We start from the raw sequence: 22,875 nt of genomic DNA on the forward strand, positions 1-22,875 counted from the left end.
CATTCCTGCAGGTATATAAACTGGAGTTTGGACCAGCATAGAGCCCTTTGCCTGCTGGATTCCCAGAGGACAAGAGCTGCCGCTGGACCTTCGGGACAGGACTGGATCTGGGGGATCACTGCTCCAACAAACCCATCACTCCAGGAGGACTGCAGCCACCAGTTAATGGGACTACTACTACACCCTGACTGACAGGATGTCAGATTACTTTCGGACTCAGTGGGTTTTTTTGTACTGTTGCATTTGTTGTTTTGTTTTTCCTATTAAATAGTATTTCTGACTTGGAGTCTCACGGGTTTGCTTTCAAACCAGCACAGCATCACAGCCTAAGTGCCTGAAGAGGTCACACAGAAACTCTAGTACAGCCACATCTTTTAAGCCTACATTTTTATTCTTCATGAATACATAGCTACATGAGAGTTTGTTAGAACAGGTCAGGATCAAAGTGGTGTGCCTATTCACATGCATACACAGGAAGAGTGGAAGCTTTCAAAAGTAACTTTAAAATTTAATTCTCCTTGAAATTGGGAGTATTCTATTGTAGGAAAAAATCTAGGCAGAACAAAAGGCTAGAAACAAGAACTGGTTAATAACCGCAACAGATGTGTGCCTTTAGAATCAGATTTTACTTGCTTTTTAATATACCATGCACACAAAAGGCTTTTTAAAACTGAACCCAAAACCCAGCACTTTACGAAGCTTTATGCACATATTGGCAATCTGACTATCCATTTATTTCTCTATACTTTTCAGTCATTCACACCAAAACCAACACACAAAATTCACTTAAGGAAGTCAACGATGAAAGACTATTTTCTAACCTCAAGTGTTAAATTGTTCAATAAGAAAAAATCCAATGCCAATAGGACAGGTATCTCCAGCAATTATGCACACTGCATGTGAGCGAAAGCTCAGGTTTCAAAAACTAGATATGCACTTCCATTTTGGAAACACTGCAGGCAACTATCTATTCTTTATGTACAGATGTTGTGTTCAAATGAGATGCACAATTACATGGGTATAGATTTGAGAAAGCAACTTCATGACCAAGTCCTTAAAAGTTGCCTTTTAAAGGCAGTTCTTTGACTGTAGAGATGTTTTTGGTGTATTGCATGCTCATTTAAATGAGTACTCTGTAATATCAGGCTATTTTCAGCTTCCAAAAGTAAGAGTTCATGGCTTGAGTTATTTGACAGCAATGTGTAACTGGAACAGTCATTTAAGTATGATGCCTTGTTGTCAAAATCATATTATTATTATTTCCTGTGGATGAATAGCACGGCAATTACATCCACAGTCTATCAGATCTGTATAAGACAAGCACATGACTGAATAATTTTTATATAGAAACCAACTTGCTTGTTTTTGTTCTCTACTTCTGTTAACAGACAGTAATTAATTCATCTCAAGCAAGCCTGTCCATCTGTTAGATGCTGAAATACATTTAGGGCCACTCAGAGAGGTAAGTAGGTGATTTTATTAGGTCTGGAAACATTTCAAACTTTCTTGCATATATTTTTACTCTCATTAGTATTGAAATACAATTTCAAATGCAGCTCAACCAAATGCACAAAATAACTGCTCTGCAGGATGTTATGGCAGCAAAAACTTTTCATGTTAAAAACAGTAAGAGGAAAAGAGCCCAAACAGAACTAAGTATAACAACAGGTAAGAAATAAATCACATACATGTGACACTGGATTGAAGAAGCAGGATTCTTGTCGTGGAAAAGTGATAACATCTCCTCTTACAGCCAATGTGCCTGACATCAGGCAGTATGGCAACACTAAGATGTACAGGAACTCAAAGAATTGAGAGAATATCAACAACAAAACAAGTTTTCTGAGGGAAATGATTATGTCTAAAGGGAAAATATTTGAGACAAACACAAGAAATGAAGTGACATTATCCACAATGCTTGACATGGAGTGAACTAGCGTTCCATTTTTATAGCTCAAATCTTCATAATTTGTTTTAAAGCACTGAAAAGCAAAGAGTATTAAACCCACCTATCCAGCCAACATACCTAATCCAATAATGCCCAAGGTCTCCCCTCTGATCCTGGCAGCTCCAGAAGCCACTTCCCGAATCTGTTCCACGCTTTGTACTCTCGTGCCTTCTCGCAGAGCCTGGTGGAGCCAAGTGGTTCGCCTGTACAAGTTCAGGATGTGGCACATGGTAGAATCTGCTGTTTCTTCTACCGAGGCGGCTGGCACGTTACACACTGCGATCCCTGTGCACAGCGGGGGAAAAGATACCAGTTGCCAAATGTTGCTTACTTTTTCTCATTTAACAGCAATTCAGGATTATGATATTTAAAATTCCAGGTATTTCAACATGTCCTGCAAAAATACTAAGTTTCTTACTGTAATGGCAGATGGAATAATTGACATAATAGTTGATGATACGTGCAAACACATTTTTCTAATTTTTTTTAATTACCATTTATTGTGGTTTTACTTATTGCAAACTAAGGTAAACGGATCACTGAAATCACAAAAGAAAAGCACTGAACATGTCAGATAGTTTAGAACATGAGTCTTGGTAAGCATTTTACATGTCCACTGAGCTCAGTGTTTTGAATAACAAGGAGAAATCTGCTTTGCTCTCAGTGTGGGTAACAATCATTGTTTAGGTTTCATTGTGAGTTAGCTTTCCACCACTAGGCAGATACCCTTCGAAGCAAGTTACAAAAAGGATAAAATACTTTATAAAGACAGCAACTCTTACAAAGCCCTCACAGGATGACTGTTAGTAATTCCAAATCCTGTATGGGTAATCATGACACAGGAAGGGACAATCTGTTATGTGTTGCACATGAGTTTGTAGAATTACAACAGAATCCCAGTCCTTTCCTGATCCCTCAAAGTATAGAGAGAACCCATATGGCAGTCAATAGGGAAACAAAATCTGCTTCTGCATAGGAGGTAAAGGTAATCCCAAATTAAGTTCAAGTTCCTAATAGTTGAAAAGTTACTAGCGAAACAGGTGTAACATCAAGCAGGTAGAAGACTGGTACAGATTTTCACAGAAAACTGCAGAAGGTGGATTGATTCAAGACTCACAATAGTAATTTTTTACTTAAAAACATAGATGCGTCAATACATGATTGTAACAGCATGCAAGTTATCCCATTCTGCTTTTTACCTTCCAGTACTCAATAAACAGTAGTTAAGCAAAATGTTTACTTGAAAAAAGTTTGTGCCCTTTTTATATTTGTCTCTCTTCACTCTGTGTACTACACATTCTCTCTCTCTAATCATCAGCTCCCACAAATGTTTGTGTCTCAGTTCTGCTGACTGAGACAACACACAGCATAGAGTATAATTTCATGGTGGAAGGAAAAAAAAAGTGTTTTGTATCCTAAAAACATCCTAATACTGTTTTCACTGTTTGGGTTTTTACATAAATAAATATTCAGTAAGTCCTCAGCTAACACAAGCATATCTTACAAAGCAAGGAAGAAGAAACATTCTCTTCAATAACAGCAATAACAATAATATGACAAATAATAAACTCATACCATATTTATCTATGTTCTACATTCAAATGCCTTTATTCTGCTGCCCAGTATTTTTTCACAGCTTTCTCTACACCAATGTAAACCAACACAAGGAACCTAAAGAATTATTTTTCTTTCCTCTGCTGTGGAGATAATCGTTGTCTGCTGAGTCACTGCCCTGACTTACAAAAAGATAAGCCAGCATCATTTGCCAGGATATTAATCTTGGCATCCTGATAACATCAATGATAGCAGGAAACTCACCATTTTTAAAAATGGGGGAAAAAAAGCACGACTGGGGGAAAAGTACACGACTGAAAACCAACATCCCTCTAAGTGCATCATATTAAACAGCTTCGTTTGTTTGTACAGAAAGTCTTTACTGGAGAAAAAAAGCAGGTTTCACATGGCAAAATGAATTTAAATAAGCATGTCTCCTGATAGCTGGCATCAACAAAATAATGCTTTAAAAGGAGCTTAAAGAGTTATATTATGTATTTGGGAAAAGAAATAATATACCTTCCTTCCTAATAGGTTTCCTTAGGAAACAGGGAATGAAAGTCCAATAATTTATCTCTTGAACTGCAGATATTTTTTTCCCGTATTTTCCTCCAACTTAAAGCCAGCTTATTTTTGAAAGGAGATGAAGAGACATTTCACACAGGAAAAGACAACACACTCTGACTGCATATCCACTGATCTATGCTCCCTTCCTTTTCCTCTTCTGCCACTGCTTTCAATGATTTTGTGCACAAGTTCAATGCTGAGAAATGCGGGAGTCAATGAGCATTACCTTGACTCCCATTTTACCTGCATCCAGCTACACCCACAACTAGTACATATATTTGTCAACGTTTAAAGTGGGAAAAAAGCAGATTTTATCCAAGAAACACATTTTTTCAGGCTTTTTATGAAGAGTAAAAGTGCTAACAAAAATAATGCTTAATAGGAAAAGCTGATAACAATGCCATGAGATAGCACTATGAAAAATAACTCAAATCGCTATGGAAGTTCAGGAATATGTCAGACTTTGAATACATTTCAAAAGCAAATCAAAGCTTTTTACAAAGAGCAATTCACTCACATGTTACCTCCTTCAGATGTGTATTATTTGCACTACTTCAACAAATGGATAGTGATTTGTTCATGTAGTAGTTGGTATTTCATTCCAACCATTTCACCCAAACTAGTAAAATCAGAGATTTTACACCGTAATCCTTCCAGCATTTATTAGCTTTTGACAATAGTGACAATCATATTTTGTAAATACTGGGCTGCACAAACAGGATGGACCCTAACTCTGTAACTCAGTCTAATCAAAACAAAGGAACTGAATGATGAGGTATGTGGCCATTTAGCATTTCATATGAATGAGAATTTCCCAAATCTGCTGTACTCTGCCTTGAAGAATTATGTGGATGCATTTAAGTTATAAGCTTGGGTACAATCCAGCATAGAGACGTGCAGAAGAAACAGCCAACAAACCCACAGAAATCTTTCTCTTATCAGGGATTTTCTCCACAGCTCAAGACTCCTGACTGGTCAGAGCCTTTGATCTGTATCTAGGTTTTGGCTTTTGATTTAAGATTTTACCCCAGGCCAACCTCTACACAAATATGTGTTTTCTGGGGCTCACAACACATGTGCCTGTGGCACTGGTTACCACAGGCAGAACACAGCCTTGCACTGTGCCTTCAGACCCAACCTATTCTTTGGAAAACTCACCAAGGAGTGGTTAGGCTCTGCCTGCTGTGCAAAACACACCACCATTAAAATGGGTATTTTACTATCATTAGCTGATAAACAGACCATACTACAGCTCCTCACTACATCACTGGGACTATTCCCAGGACTAAGCACTGTGCCATTGAAACAAATGTTTCCAAGATGCCTCCAAAACATAATGCAAAACATACTTGGTCACCTCAACCTTGGAAAAGAAAGGAAAAAAAATGTTTACTCCAAGTGGTAGTTTGACCTGTAGATTATAGGTAAGAGATGGTTTATCCTAAAGAAATAAAGTACAAATCAGACTTGTTTTTTTCACAGGGAAACAAAGTACTATCTCTTTATAGTTCCAGTAGCTGAATTTATTCTGAAGCAGCAACAACTGATTCTCCTATAAAATCGGTATTTCTATTTTATGGAGTGGTTTAGTACTAAATCTCATGCATCATAAATAAGTCTCAGGCAGTTGATAATGATCTCATTTTTTATTCAAACAGAAGTCGTATGCCATGCTGATGGAATTATATTTTGTAATTGGATTACAGCAGTAGTAGTTAAAATACAGAACTGGGGTAAAAAAGAGAGTGATGAAAAATTATGGCCTTACTCCTTGGGTTTATATTGAGCAGGCGGATTGTCACCCTGTCACAAAGCTGTTAATATTATCACTTAATTAACTAATGCTAGTATCTCCATAATGAGTTTTAAACACTCTGATGAGGAAATTATACAGCTTACATACGATGCTAGTATAAAATACACAGAAAACATAATGCAAAGATTTAGATGCTATCGGGTTTCTGGAGACAAGTATAAGATGCAAAATAAAGTCTGTAAGAGTCATACCTAAATCTCCAGCAGATTTGATGTCAATATTATCAAAACCACTGCCGATTCGGACAATTATTCGAAGTGCTTTAAATTTCTCCAGGTCTTCTCGTGTTAAAGTGATAGTGTGATACATCAGTGCACCCACTGCTTCATTTAGTACCTATAAATAAAATGGAAGAAAAAATAATACTTTTATTTCTTTTCTTTAATAGAATCTCAGTTTAATCACATATACATATTTTCAGGTATAAAAAGACTGTAAAAGCATTACATTCAGGGTGGGTCTTATTAAGGTTACTTCTCCAAGTATATTCCAGCCTCTTGATAAGTCTTTTTCATCTGATGTACCTGTCCTAGCATGATGGGATTAGCTTTAGAAGAACTAAGTGACCTGTATTTGTGTTCTTGTTAAGAAGGAAAACTCTTCTCATTCCACAAGAGATGCTCTGCAACACCAAACCCTAAGTACAAGTGGCACTGGACTGGATCTGCACAGCAGATGAAGCATAACATGCGAGGATGCACTCCCTGCACACAGAGAGTATTTTATGCTTAGACAGCTGACATTCAGTTTTGAATGGAGTCACAGAGCAGGATCTCTTCCCCACACACACAGTGGTACAGGCACTCACCTCACTATTGAATCACTTGATACCTGAATAGAAAACATTCAGCCATCACTACAAAACCCTTCGACAACAGACTGACATCTGTCAATTCATACGTAAGAACAAACTGTTTGCCCCTTAGTTTACTGATACTGCAACGAAGCTCTCACTGATGGAAAACTGCATGTCATATAAAAGGGTAATAACTGAGATGCCAAATTAGCCATTATCCAGAAAAAAACCAAAACCTCTAAGAAATAAGAAACTGCACCAAAGCAAAAACGTTGCAGAAGGAAAGAAACCTTGTGAGAGAGCACCAAAAAAAGCAAAAATAATTTTACAGGGTCTGAAAGGTCTGGATATCTTTAAGTTACCTTAAAGTACATTCAATCTCCTAAAGAGGAGTTGAGAAGAAGAGATGTGGAGAGGGGGAAGAGGAGCCTAGTACACCATGCCCAGCAGTTTCAAATTCAGCTACCAAACAGTGACGCTGCACCTCACACAGCTAATACAAGTTTATTTTTCAGAAAGCAGAGAATACTTTCCTCTTTATATGCAAATTGGATGATTTCACTTCTTCAAACCACTTCTCTTGTGCTTCTACCTTCAATGCACTAGCTAATATCCTAATCACTATACAAGACACAAAACATGCACAAATCATTTCAGCAGCTAAGCCAGCTGTAATGACTTCAAGAGGTTCCTATGACATACTTCACATGAAAGTTCTGCAGAGGCTCTAAATTTCTTACCCAACAGACTTTTGGGTCTGGCGCATGTACAAATTCTGTCATCTGAATTATCTGTGCCCCTATGAGCATTTCCTAGTGTAGTGCAAAAACAGGAACGATAATCAACATCAACATAAGTAATTTAAAACCCCCAAACTATTGCAGCAAAACAGAGTCTTGCACATACAGGACTACAATTGTTGGAACCTAAGATCTGCAGCAGTAATGCTTAAAGTACACAATGAAAAATTTTGAAAGAAAATAAAATCAAAGTACATAAAAATGAAAGAAAAGCACTTCTTACCAAATGCTTTGCAATATTATTTGTGTTATTTCAACAGGTGTTTCTGGACTGAGAACCTCAGTTCTTAATCAGATAAAGACCAGAACCCTTACTAGGAAGAACTGCAAAAAACATTACAAATTACACATCCTTAAAGAATGCAGCTACAGCATAATTCAAAGACCAACTGTAGGCTCTGATGTTATAAATGATTACACACAGAAAACTCCTTGATTCTAATGGCACAAACAAGTCTTTTGGGAGATTACATCTAGCAGCCTCCAATCAGAAAGACTGCACTCATCAGAACGTGCTACCTGGAGCTGTTACACAGTGTTCAAAAAAAAAATAAAATAAAGCCCCAAAACATTTATTGGTTTTGCTTCTGCAGCAACATTACACTTGCCATGGGCCAAGCCAAAGCCCATGCCCAAGGCAGTCTACACAACATAGTTCCTCTTAAAACCTGAGTGTCCACCTAAAACACCCTTAGGTTACTTTTGTTCCCACTAGATACCAAAATAAAATTGTTCCAAAATCTCTCAGCTTCACTGATATGGAAATTTCTTCTCATTTTCAACTTCAATTTATTCACAGCCCAGTGTGTATGCATTTGTTCTGGTGCCAGAGTTGGCCATTTGCTTAAACCACACTTTCTCCCCTTGGTATTTACAATCCAAATGTCTTTATAGACAACGATCACATCCCCTCACAGCATTTGTCTGTCTAGACTTGACAAGCCTAGTCCTGGTCTAGTAACAATGGTAGGGTTGGACTTGATGATCTTTGAGGTCTCTTCCAACCTGGTTGATTCTATGATTCTATGATTCTAGTCTCGTCAAGGATAATGCTCTTCTACCATCCTGATCAAGTTAACACTTCTCCACAAGTCTAATCCCAATTCTTCAGTGTGTGACCACAACTGCTCCCAGAGTGCTACTGGAGATGTCCCTCAAAACTGTGTCAACACCACCACCAGCACTGCTAATAGCAGTCTACGTACTGGCAATCTCTTCTAAAGAAGCCTCACATGATGTGTGACATTTCTCCATAGCCATTGCCATGCTCCTAGCTGATCCTTGGATTAATATGCAAATCTGAATCCTTCTCTCTGACGCCTGTGTTTCTGTCATGCTCCCAAGACTGCAGCAGGACTTCATTCTCCAAGTCACAGCAAGGTCCTCAAGTCCTTTATGATACTCCAGTTCTCTCCAATCAGCTATGTCCTCCATTTTGTATCTGTGCTGTATCACACACATCTCTCCCTGCCCCTCCAAGGCTGCTCCAGATTGCTGTACTGCAGGAGAAAAACAACCTCTGTGTAGATGTAAGATGAACGAAAATTGAAGCAGCTTAGAACTTACAAGGACACCCTTAAGGCTGACCCCCCTCTGCCAGACTGGAAGAGGCCAATGGTGCGTGTGGCTTCTGTGGGTGCAGAGAGCTGCCACTGCTTTAAGGAGTGCATTAAACTGTGGCTAAAAGACAGCTGAAGCAGCTCAGACATTTATGTTTTAAAATCAGAGTGTTTCATTTGCAAAGCAGATTTCACTTCATAATCATGCATATTTCATTAACTCAGCCAGTCAAGACTGTCATTTGGACTCTAAGAGAACCAGTCTGGACCAATTACACCAGGTTTTTGGGCCCATCTAGGTTATGGCTTGGCACTAGGAGCAGACAGAAAAGTATTGGGAAGCTTGGGAATGTGCTCAATAACAGGAAAAGTATTTCCCAGCTATGGCCTAATGCTGACACCAGCCATTTCCACAGGCAGTTATTTACCCATTATATGGGATACAGATCAAACAGATGCAAGCAACAAATCCTTTAGAATTTCTTTTTAATGACTGAGCCTCTCCTAGGATTATGGACTAGTTAGCAAGGAAATCCATTGCTAAAAATGTAATACTCTGCAAGTGTGTATTATATCACATTAACCTGAAATTTTAATTCTGTTACTCCTTTTCGTAACTGGCCAAGTGACCAAAGTATGCCAAAAAGGCAGAAAATAATAGCAGAAAGTCTGAAGTTTAAAACATTCACATTGGTGAATGTTAATAATGCCACTTAGAGATTTTAAAAAAACAGTCAAAGTTTATGTAGTTTGGAATTATTTGCATTCATTATATTCTCAGTCATTACATATATTAAAAGCACACAAGGAAGTCTGACAAGCTTGTCAATGAGTAAAATCAAAACTTGAACTAAATCTGAAAACAACATACAAAATAAAATACAGCATAAATGTCAACGGTTCTGAAAAATTAAATAATCTTTAGAAAACATAACTATCCATAGGAGCAGTTTACTGATCATTTAACAGAATCACTCCCAGTGGTGGATGCATGAGAGAAACAGGGAGTGTATGTGGGGTTTTCCCATCATTTTCCACAATTAACTTGATGGAAACAACTTTTACCAAATTCTAGTACAACTTCATGACAAAGAGATCAACTTGTGTCACTTTGAGTGAGATCACAAACAAGGCAGAAATTCCAGATCAGCCCAAGTATGTGGCAGTCAGACAATGATCTTTCATGACCTCTTGCAAGGAAAGGCAACAGGCAAAACCTGATAGAGAACAAGCAGAATTAGCTGTGCTTCCTCAACAGCCATTCCTGTTCTCAACACACTTCAACTGTGCTCTTCAGGAAGAAAGGAACCAAGACAGGAGTTGAAACGCAGGACATGAGTTGGCTTCCTTCTGTTACCACATGATTATATGGCTCATCTGCTTGATTTCTATGCCTTCAGACTTACTTTCAGGTGAAGCCACAGCATGCTGCTTGTTGAAAGCCTTTTTCATACCCTCTTCCCATGAGCTGACAGCTCTTCCAATCACAATGGCTTGGACAGGCCTTTCTGCTGTTCTTCAGCCTGAAACTGACTACTTTGCTTTTACAACGTGCCACGTCCCCAAGGCTCTTAGGGAACATATTACACTGTAGTATTAGACATTTCTATTTCCAAGAATTTAACAAATCCTGAGTACTGATTACCAAAGGTTGAAATCCTTTCTTAAACATCTTCCTATTTACTTTTTTCTACCTTCTTTCAGACCAGACTAGTTTAGCCATCATGCCAAACATCACATAGTCACACATGCCTCATTATTTGGGGAATAACTTAGCAGCTTGCTTACATTTTATAAAAAATGAACATATTGTAACATGCTAAGAATCAAACAGTGAGACCTCTCTTCTTTTTTGAGCATTTAAAGACACTTCTGGATTTGGCTCTGAGAGACAATCTCAGTGGCTTTTAGATCAAATCAAGAGCACAGAAACATAACACAGTACGTAAAATGCCAAAGTACTTCAATGCAGAGACAGAAAATATCTATAAATTATATTAGTGAATATGACAAGATATAATAATTTTAAAACCAAACTTCTAGAAAAATCATCACCAGAAGGTGTTGTATTTCATTTGGTTCTAGAAACCACAGGGTATTGCATTTCTTGGGCTTGGGAGTTTGATGTGTCATCTCTCCCCCCCCCCCAAAAAAAATTTCTAGTGTCACCAACAGAAAAAAAAAAAATTTCTAGTGTCACCAACAGACTTGAGATATTTTGCACATTTGGGTGGGAAAAGTGTACTTTACTGAAACAGAGTAGGCTTTGCCTTATTTAACTTGCAAAAAGCAGATGCACATCAAATTTATAACCACTAGTCTGTCACGCAGAAAAGGCTGCAGAGACTTGTAGCTGCTCTCACAGCCTCACTACAACGTCGCAAAGAGTCCATGTGAAACCAGTGCCATTAAAATTAAGAAGAAAAGCCAGTGTGCTCAAACAGTATTTAGTAGCTCTCCAAAACTCTGCTACCTTGTGCTGCTTTTTACAAGCTCCCAGTTCTCTTTACAAGACTCTCAGGTCACTTTTAGGCTCCTATGATCCACGGTGCTGTCAGTAACCACCCATTTCACATGCACTTTATTCAGCCAGGATCCTGTCTAGTGAGGACCCTAAATACTAATACTTAAGTTTATACTGTACATAAATACAAGTGTAAATGTTTTCCACAAACATAAACAAAACTTACCTGCTCCTGAAAACACTCTTTAAAAACTTCCATATCCACACACTGCAGAAACTACATATACATGTGACACATATATATATGACACACTGTATTTCTAGTCTTCTAAAAATAAACTATTAAAAAACATATACATACTAATACTACATAAAAAACCTGCACAGCATATAATGACCTTCCTTTTAAATAACATATTGAAGCAGTATTTACTGACCATTACAGGCAGTTTAATGACAGAAGTCAATTTCAGCATATCAACTCTGAAAACATTTTTATTAAATAAAAGGTTGTAATGAAAAATCTTTAACAGGAGTTCTGTTAACTTGTATGTTCTATTAATAAGGCCGAATTGTGTTCCAATTCAGTTCAAGCCTATCAGACACTACGATGGATTGAACAGCTATACCAAAGGATAATTATGTCATGGAAGCCACTGATGACAAGGCATCAACCCATACAATCCTGTCACAAAAAACTTGTCAAAATATACCTGCAATATTCAGGCCTCACTGATCCTTAGTAAAACCTGGGACCGGGAAACGAAAATAAAAGTTAGCTGATAACCAACTATATCACACTTGAATCTCTGTAAGATTGGTTGGTATATGCTGCTTGCTGGGAGCAGCAGTACTTGCCTTTTGCTTTTTCAAGGCTGTTAGCTCAGGAGACAGGGGCAGTCTGCCCCTTCCTGCCATGCTGCTCTTGAGCTGTAGTACTGCCACTGGAAAATCCAACAGATGTTGACAGAAAGCAACTGAAAGCAAACACTGGTTCTGTACACATCCTTACTGCGACAGCCCTAAGTTAATGACTTTGCCATATAATGAGGTGTAACAAACGTTTTTAGGGTTTCCTTTTGTTACTTTTTTTCAAAGTCTTTCATAAGGAATCTGATCCAAGGCTCATTCAGTTTCAGTAAATTTATAAGGTTTTGGATCAGCTCCGAGGTGACAACTTAATCCCAAGTATGCATTACTGTTTAGAACTAAGCTGCTTCCTTTCAATCCATGCTCTTTGAAAATTTAAATTTGATGGAAAACTGAAATGCTGCAACTGCATCATAAATATAAACAGCACTGATGGTGTAAACACAAGATTGCAGCTTTATTGCTAAACAAAGAATTGGAAGCTGGAAAAATTATCTTACTTAACCACTGCTGTTCGAGGGGCAACTCAAAGAGCTGAACAACAGCATCATCCTCAATTTGTTTGTATCAGTTTCAGAACATTCACTGCATTAAGAAAGCTCTTCAGTCCTTCTTTCTAACAGTCTTAGATAAAAAAAGGTAATCACTGGAACTGTTTCTACATTTAATCCCTATGTAAAAGTGCAACTGAAAAACTTCAAGTCCCACACTGCTGAACTGAAATTCAGCTTTTCCATTTTTTTCCCCACTTAAACTAAAAATATGGAAATCTAGCAACCCTGTGAAGATGATCTTATTTTGTGCTCTTAGAACAGGAGTCAAGGGACCTGACACATTCTACCTCAACCACTGCTAAGGCTGGGGCACAGGTTTCCCCGAGTCACTCTTTTCCCACTTCCACCCAGAGAACCTCCTCTCTTCAGTGTTCTGCTGAACTGGCTATCTGCTCACAGCTGTAAACCCGGCTGAAAACACACATTTTTCCCTCCTAGCTGATTCGAGGTAACATGTAGGAAACCACATAATTACAGAAAAAGAGAACGAGAAAATGTACTCGTTTCAGACAAACTCTTAAATTCTTCCAGCCTATACATTTTGCTTTAAAGACCATTCCTAATCAATTTTGCTTCCTGTATTTTCATTTGGGTTCGGAAGAATCACTGTTTTTCTCTGCTTGGTGAAGACATCTATTACCAGCTCTTGCACATTATGCTTACTTTTGGCCCTCTGGATCTACACAGCTCTTCCATGTTACAGAACATACAGCAAAGGTCAGGAAGCCCAAAGAGCATCTAATACTCAAATACGTTTGAGTTCAAAACGTGAACTCAAAAAAATCTTGGGCAACACAAAGACCTCAAGGGTGTGATTGAGTCTGTCATGCCTTCAAAGGTACAGAAGTGGAAAGGAGCAGCAACACTGCAGAAATCAGAAGTTCTGGGTAGGCTGCCAAGGAGACAGGAAAAGTAGCAAACTGCAAATGGCACTGAAAGGAATAGAGATTGGGGAAAAAAAAAAAAGGAGGGGAGGGGGAGAGACAACAGAGCATGACAGTGAAAAAAGGCAAGTTAACCTGGAATGAGAATGGAAGCAAGCTAAGTATTTTTACTTTTTTTTTTTTTTTATCAACACCTGTATTTTTGGCAGAACAAACCAAAATATCATGTATACTTGGAATCAGCCTTAGAGGGTTACTGCGATAGTTTACACATCATTAATTGCAAAATAAAACCCAGTTCAAGTACAGGGAGTAACTTCTGTCAACAGTAAGGCAAATCTTTAATAAGAAAGAAATTTAAACACTGAAATACTAAAATATTTTGGTCCTAAATTATAGAAGTTTCTTGATAGGATGGAATGATAGAAAGAAATTTAAACACTGAAATATTAAAATATTTTGGTCCTAAATGATAGAAGTTTCTTGATAGGATGGAATGAACCCAGTTCCCAGTCATTCCATGAAACAGGTTGACAAACACAATGTCCAACTTCACACAGCCATATGCAACACCTACAGTAAAACCGGATTTGGTGGTTAAGGGATAAACACACCTATTGCAGCTTTTCAGACTGGCTTGAAAACAAACTGCTTTTTCTAGGGAGAACAGGGGAAAAATACAAACAACAAACCAAGAACCAGTAAAACCTTACATGTGAGTAATTCCTGATTAAGTGTATTAATTGCCCTCTTAACTACAATGTTATTTCAAAACCTTGGGTCACTTTCAGTAACTGTGGGTATTCAATTAAGCACTGGCAGCCTGATTTTCAAAAGGAAGGAAATGTATCTTCACCATCCAACTTGCCTTCCAAAGTAGCAGAATGGGGAATGAATGCTTTGACCTGAGGTGAACAGAGGTCTCATACATGTTACTATTTACTTGTGACTTTAAACTAGTTACTTATTTTCCATACTTTAATCTCCTCAGCCATAAAAACTGATTCACAAATGAATTCTTGGCATAAGGGAATTGCTGCAGAACTGCAACTTGGGCACTACCCAATTTAGAGAAAACTACCTTCAGTAGTAAGGTCTAAGAGCATTTGCTAACATCCTGCTCCTGACCCTGTATACAAAGGGCATTCAAATCCTCTTTTCTTTTCCACCTTTCTGTATGTGTTACAAAATCTCTCCATCTCCTTGCTCCTCAATGAAAAAAATACCTATCTTGTGCTTTACTGTCTCACAAACTGCTACAAATTACCCTTTGTACTCTTATTTCCTTAAAATACTGTAAAGACAGCATTTTAAACCATCATCCTGTCCCTGAAACCTTCTCATGACCTGCAGAAATCCCTTCTCCAGATTCAGAAATGTTCACTCTTCAAACACTGGCTTCTGTGATCAAGGCTCCGCAACTGTGCAAGTTAAGCTTACATTGTTTCTTACTTTCTAGCCATCCTTTTGCAGTCTGTCTGTCGCTCCTTTGCTCCCCATCTGATTCTCAACTCATGTCTTCCCCACCCTCCCATTACACTCATCTACAGTCACCAATCTACGAGTATCAAACACTGTCAATCACCTCTTTCAAACCCCATCCTAAGCTTCCCAGTCTCTGGCTTGTCTCCTGCAACTTCAGAACAAGTGTATCTCTATCTGCTACTCTATTAATTCAGTAGCTCTTCTTGAGGACATGGAATACACAAAAGAAAAATTAAATTTCAGCCTCTACTTTCAGCAAGCTCTTGTCAACACCAACCCCTTTCCTGATTTTCAGTCATCTCTTCTTTCACAACCTGGAACAGTCTTTTGCAATTAACATCCACTATCAAAATCTGTATTTTAATTAACAGGACAATATCACTTAGTATAGTCAGGAATGTATATTCAGAAATACATGAACATTTTAGATGCTGCTTTAAATATGCAACTTCTAATTTTAAAACTTTTTGTGAAAACAATTTTATATTTAGCAGAGCACCATTCCCAAATAGGGCATTACACAAACAGTACTAAAATACAGATATTTCTCTACTGTAACTCTAAAGATAGATGAAAAATAGCTGTTTTTCACTGCAGATGAACAGTGAACACTTCACACAGAAGTGAACAGTGCTCAGCACTTCATAAAAGCACTTCTCTCAGTCTCCGTTGAAGTAATACAACAGCATGATAATGAATTAAGGTTTGTGATTTTTGTTGCAGAAATTTATTACCTGGCAGAATGATGGTACTTTGCAAACCCAAACATTTCAGGATTGCCTCATCCCTTAGACGAGTACAACACTGCAATATGGCAATGTACTGGTAGCTAGTGAAAATGTATCTTCCTGATGTATTACTGAGCTCACTGAGAATGACTTATTTTTTGTATAATAAAAAGCAAAGGATGCAAGCTTTAGCATAATCCCCTCGATACAACACTCTCGTGAAGCTAACAGATTACCTGTGTCATTCATCAGCTATTTAAAGGCTTTCCAAAACTACAATCTGAGAGACACACTGACTTTCAGTCTCAAGATCTGAAAAGTTCATATACTACACTCCACCAATAACAGAAAATATCCAGTGTCTCTAGGCAAGGCATTCATGCAACACAGGAATTCCCCAGTCTTGAGGCACCAAAAGTAAATGATGTTGATTTCAGTAAGCAAAGCATGAAACTATACAGGTGGTGCAGTTGCCAATGTTTATAGTGCTCACCCGAAGAACAGACTGCTGTTATCTACTAATAAAAAGTGGAACAGCTTTTATATTGCTTATTCTCCATGTGTCATTTAGTCCTTGCAAATAGAATCCAGCTACTTCATGTATTAAAACTTCTCAGAGTGGAGATAAGAAAACAGCAGAATGAAAGCAACTTTTCAACATGATTGAAAAGAAACACACATAAATAAGGCACTATCACATTGCAGTTCTTCACATGTAATCCAATAAAAGGGAATAGAGAAAAAAAAGGTCTGGGCTAAATATCTCTCTAAGTTCAAAAAAATGACATGAGTTGTCCTTGATCCTTATAAAATTTTGTTTTGTTAAAAAAAAACCCCAACAACAAACAGTTTCTCTGCAGCTCCAATTACAAATAAAGACCAGGAAGTTTTCACTTCTTTGCACGGGTTTCCATGTTACTGCTAGGTTCTCATTCACTGCATTTTTCTACATGAATTTTGAGTTAGCATTTGTTTTCAAACTCCTCAGTAGTGACAATTCTCAGTGCACAAGGCTGCCTAACCCAATCTGCACAATTTCTTGGCTAATAAAGAAATTATAAAGTTCCTCACACAGACAATCCAATACTGAGATCTGGCCTTCCAGGACTGAGCAACAGTGTTGTCAAGGAGCATTTCAAAGTATCAGTGTAGTACTTTTACCAGAAAAAACTGCCTCCACGGATCTAATTAGTAGGCGAGCACAAGGACAACATCCAGCCAAAGACAGACAACACAAAAGCATACTTCACCACAGACATTTTAATCTTTGTTTCATCACCATGTTTCATCACTAACTGGAAATTACCAGTAGCTCCCTCACTGAGGTGATAAGCCAGTGACTACAATGTCACAGCTAACACAGCACTGTACCTGCTCTGAATCATTAATCAGCACTGGGTAGAAAATGATGCACAGGAAGTTCTACCTGAACATGAGGAAGATCTTCATTACTGTGCAAGACACAGCGGTTTGGAACAGATTGCCCAGAGAGGTCATGGATTCTCCCTCACTGGACATATTCAAAAACCATCTGGACACAATCCTGAGCCATGTGCTCTAGGATGGCTCTACCTGAGCAGAAAGGTTGGACCAGATGACCCACTGTAGTCCCTTCCAACCTGACTCATTCTGTGATTGAAATATTTGCATTTTCTAAACCATATTAACTATACCCCTTAAATATTACCTTTTCATGAATTTCTTGCGTAGACTGAGCATCACAAAATGCCACTGTGGCTACATCCTTCAGAATAGGCATTTCTACTGTACAATCCCTGCCATCCAGCAATGCTACCAACGGGCGTGGGTGCATGGGCCCATTCATGATCGGAGGTCGAATGCCTACAAAGAAACAGAGAAGACTTGTTATTCAAGCCATGCAAATCTGATTAAAAAATAGATTATAGCTAGTCTGTTTTTTGTGATGGCAGAAAAAGATTGCAAGGACTGAAGCTAATAAAACAGGAACAAGTTCACACTCAGCAGTCAACCAAACACAGAAGACCTATGAAAAAAATTCCATGGAGGTTGAGGAGGCTAAACAATGAAAGAAAGATGGATAAAACCATTAAGAGAATAGTATATTTGGCTTTTTAAAGATACATCCTTACCGCACTACTAAGAAGTGTTTGTGCAATCTTATCCAAGCTTTAGGTTTTGATTGGATTCCACATCTTTGTGAGCTCTAGACAGAATATCTTGTCCAGGCTTGCAAGTGTGTAGCTCATGGAATATCATAAGCAACTCAGTGAGGATTTGAGTGTTCAATTTACATAAATAATGATGATTCTGCTGAGACTAAATTTGAACTGGAAAAAAGCCTACAACAGCAAAATTTTGCATTTACTGAGGATCCAGTGTCCAAGTTTACAGGCTAATTACTGATGTAGGTCTGCTTAGACTTTCAAAGTTTTATAAAACAGTTCTGTACATCTTAGTCAAACACCAATGAAAACTCTGGCAAAACATGAACAAATGTTCCTCCTTAAATCAACATCACACTTGGAATACTGTAGAATGACAAAGAAATTAATGTTCAGTATCTGGGAGAAAGAAACCAGTTCAAACTTCAGACTTCAGTTACATCCTCTTTACAGAGTCTTGAAATGAAAAGTAATCCTTAAAGTATTTAGAGAGCATCTTTTTAACAGTATAGATGCTATAAATACACAAAAGTACTCAAGGGAATAATATTAAACCATTACATTTACACAAAAGTACTTAAGCGTGGGTGGAAAAAAGGACTTCCTGAAGAGATAAGGAAAAGCAAAACCAAGAGTAAAGTACTTGATTTTTTTTTCCTCTATTAAGATAAGAAGTTTTAAACACTGCAAAATGAAGCAGGCTAGAAATTTCTCGTATGCAAATTTCAACAACACATTTTTGTTGCAGTGTGAATGTTAGAACATTGCTAATTTGCTTGATAATAGAAGTAAATCCAACATTAATGCGATGGACTGAGACTCCCCAGCTACCTTCTACAAGCAATGCCTGCATCTTAAGTCGCAGCCTGTGTTAGGAAGCAAGTCCTGAAAAACTGGTATCTGCATTTTAAGTGGATGGAAAATTAGTAGAATCCCAGCTGTACAAGGTATCTGGTGAAGAAAAACAGCTGCTGGGAAAAGGGATTTTCACAAGTCAACAGAAGCACCATATTACTTCCCCACTGGGACCAGGCTCAGGTCTGTGCCTGACTGAGCATAGCTAAGGAGACTGCAATCCTCACAGGTCCTCTCAATTCTCCAGCTTGACCCATAAATTCCATGTCCACTTCTAACTAAGTCAGGATCATAGCCCAGCCCTAAGATAGTCTGACATTATAGTTCTTTACCTATTCAAACAGATTTTATAATTGAAGAAGACAGAACAAGTCACTACATTTGGTTCTTTTCTGTTCTAGTCCCAGCACCCTCCAGTATCTGATAATGCCAATGGACTGACTCTGCAGTACTCTCACCATAGCAGAGAGGCATTCAGATGTGAAAAATATTCACCAGCAAAGTTTTCCATGGGTGCAACATCCATGAAAACTATTCTCTGTTGTAAAAACACCCACTCCTAACCTTTACCAAGACAGGCATGCTTAGAAATGCTTCTGGTACACTGGTTCTTCCAGTAACATCCAGCCACCAAAATTAAACTGAAGCCTTTCTAATACATCTCTGAAAATCGTGCATTTTGCTAACTTGCTATTGATAACCTGACTGAACCAGAAAGGGCCACATAACCTTCATATAGCCATTTTTAGAAAATAGACCACTCTCATGTAATGTGGTACAGGACACAAACCCTACATGAATACACAACATAAAGCTATACAGTTACCCAGAGAACAATTCCATCCTTTAATGGGGAACTTAATCATAAAACCTTACATTAAATCTATTTTAAAACACCCTAAGATAAAGCATTTCATACACTTGCTCATGCTTCTTTCAAAACAGCATATGTAATAGCATTAATAAAATGCAATTACATCTTGAAACAAATATAAAAATGCCATTAGAAGTTCTATTCATATTGTGTAGAGTAACTTTACTTATAACTGAAATGTTACAGTCATCACCTTGTCAGTCCAGCAAAGCCAGGACTCCAAGTTTGAATGTTACCTAAAATAAAATTTAAACAAACCCCCATTTTGATACTAAAGTTGTTGAAGGTGAATGAGGAGAAAGATGGCACAGATGATTTCCTCAGAGCTACAACCAAGGCAGCTCTGTCAACAGCACAGTACATATAGTCCAAACAGAAAAAAGAAGATGAGATGAAAAACTCTCCCTTCTAAGAAACACTTTTCTGACTAGACCTATCTCAGAAAGCCACAAAATATAATAGCACAAAAACACAGCCCTTTGACACAATGGATTCTCTAAAATACATAAAGGTGTGGTCTGGTTTTCCCCTCCTGCCAGTATATCTAACAATTTCAACCAAGTCACTTGTTTAATGGTGGTGCTAAGGGGAATGCCAGACCAAGCTCCAAAGCACAGAAACAGAAGTCAGGATAACAACTAGAAGGACAAACACTCTCCGAAAGAATCTCAGCTCCAACAACTCAAATACATCTAGTGACCTTGACCATGAAAACCCTACAAACCTTTGCTTGCCAAAATCCTTTCTGAACTTCAGAATAGACTTCCTGTTGCACAATCTTTCTGCCTAAATATCCTGTCACTGAATCGCGGGCAATAATTCAACACTTAAGTAAACTTACAGTAACTTCATCACAGTGGCAGTCACTATTAAAGTTCACATTTGGAAAGACACAGTTTCACTATGAATTGGAGCCTTTTGAACAAAAACCTTCCTCTTCCATCATTTAGATACGTTCTAGCCATTTCTTATCTAGCAATGTCATACTGCACCATGTCTTTGGCCTTGCAGCAGAGTGGCAGGAGAAAGCAATGTGTACTTAAGAGCAGTATTTTCCATGCCTGTATTTACAGTAAATCATGCAACTCTGTGCCCGAGAGAAAGAACTGTAAAGTGGTCAAAAGTGATATTCGACACCACAAATGTCAAACTAATTTCACTTAGCTGGCTTATTTAAGTATATGATATAGCATTTCACATTACACAGATAACAAAAATTATATCATCCACCCCCACATCCTATAATCTTTGTTATGGGAAAACAATCTCAGTTTATCCTAACTCAAGACTTTCAGGAACCCCTACCAACCTGACATTTCTTAATCTGAGCTTGATTTCCAGGGTCATGAATTCGATTTCTCAATGCTTTACAATCTTCAGTATTCTGAGGCAAAATAGCAGCCTGTCATTCCATCCTCATTTCCATGTCTTTAATTTTTCTTGCAGCCTCCTGTAATCTTGAACCAAAGCTTTTAAACTTCTTATCCACTGCAACCTCTGTAGCCTGGATGGTGTGTTCAAATTTTTACTAAAAATTAAACACAAACAATACATTAAAACAACATTAAGGGTCTGACTCGTGCTCACAGAAGGCAGGAAACTCAAAGCTAAAGCTTCTCACTGCATCTGTACCCTTCCCCCTTTGGTTGCTGCCTTTCCACCACACCTGCTGCGCTGCCACCGGCCATTAACATGCCAGGGAAAGCAGCAGAGTGTTAAGACACACAGGCACCTTGCTCAGGACAGCAGGTGTACTGTAAATACACGTACCTGGAACAGTCGGCACCACTCCTGCGACAAAGGCTTTGCCCTAGGTGAGCAGGGATCTGAGGGCAGGGTGTGATCTCCAATCCCCCTGGGCTGGAGGGCCAAGAGCTCCAGTGAGTACCAGAGATGGAGTGAGAAGCCTTAACTCTGAACTTGCTGGTTTGGATGGGTGTACGTCAGGCCCTTAAGGTTATCTAAATGTATTTAAGAAAAACCCCAAAGTCTGCCTAACAGTTCTAATCCAGCTATTAGTTTGGGGTTTCTGCTCCCCTCCCCCAGTACAGAAATAATCTGCTGGTGAAGCTCTTGCCCCAGTAACAGCTCCCGTTCCAGCGACTGCTGGAAGTTTTCTAACTTAGTACCAGGTACAAGGTGCAGAGACAGACAGAGCAGCTGTCCGTACGCAGCAGCTATTCACATGCAGCTAACAGCAGAGTGCCTTTGCACAGCTGAAGTCTGGACTAGCCCTCTTAGAACAAAAACCTTATTAATGTCCAGATGTTACGGAAAAAATCCTTGGAAACTGAAATATCATTTTCAGCTCTGGAGCCCAGGCAGAGGCCAGCCCCATGCACAAGCATTTCAACTGACTGTGGGTCCCACAGAGAAGAGGATTAATGAACTCATCATCCAGCTTTGCAAGCAAAACAGGAGAGGAAAAGGTGAGAATTATTACACCTCAACACCACCTGGGCACCATGGGGACTTAAAAATGACCTGACCAACCTTAGACCAAGATGGTTCTGGAAAGAAAAAGGGCTACCTAAGCAGGGTAGTGCCCACTACTCTCCCAAATCCAACCTGCACCTCCTGTTGCTCCTGAAACGAAGTTACAGAGTTTGTGCCACACTCTAAGGGGGAAGAGTTAAAGCCAATGCCCTCAGGCACACTCAGGCCTGGAGGATAAGAAAGCACTCCCAGACATACTCAAGGCTGTTACAAAGTGTTTTAAACCTGTCTAAAACATACTTTTATCCTACAAACTGTCAGTAACTGAAATTTTGCACAGAGCTCTCAATGCAGGCTGCCACCATTTGCTGACATAAGCAAATGTACCAAAATGCAAGAAGGAAAGCTACCAAGATTAATGATGACTAACGAAGTTATCTTCACCTTTCTCTGCTGCCCCTTAATGTAACATCGTTAGGATCAGGAATGTCTCATCTAAGGCATACATGTTAAAAGTAAAGGACATTGTCAGGTTTGTAGG

The 22,875-nt window shown here is 38.6% G+C and overlaps 1 protein-coding gene across 2 annotated transcripts in view; it reads right to left on the bottom strand.

The window, feature by feature from the left end:
* CTBP1 (C-terminal binding protein 1) overlaps nt 1–17,867 on the bottom strand; it is a 39,068-nt gene extending 21,201 nt beyond the window's left edge. Inside the window, exons 1-3 of one of the 2 annotated variants that reach the window (XM_009078823.1) lie at nt 17,713–17,867; nt 6,077–6,221; nt 2,027–2,233 (exon numbers count right to left, since the gene is read on the bottom strand). In XM_009078823.1, coding sequence (XP_009077071.1) covers nt 2,027–2,233; nt 6,077–6,221; nt 17,713–17,850 — 490 coding nt within the window. In that variant the 5' untranslated portion in view covers nt 17,851–17,867. The remainder of the gene's footprint in view (nt 1–2,026; nt 2,234–6,076; nt 6,222–17,712) is intronic. The other variant, XM_009078824.1, reaches the window with a different exon arrangement.
* Nucleotides 17,868–22,875: the final 5,008 nt, after the last annotated feature.

This window comes from Acanthisitta chloris, unplaced genomic scaffold (assembly GCF_000695815.1).
Source record: "Acanthisitta chloris isolate BGI_N310 unplaced genomic scaffold, ASM69581v1 scaffold10147, whole genome shotgun sequence".
Lineage (NCBI taxonomy): Eukaryota > Metazoa > Chordata > Aves > Passeriformes > Acanthisittidae > Acanthisitta > Acanthisitta chloris.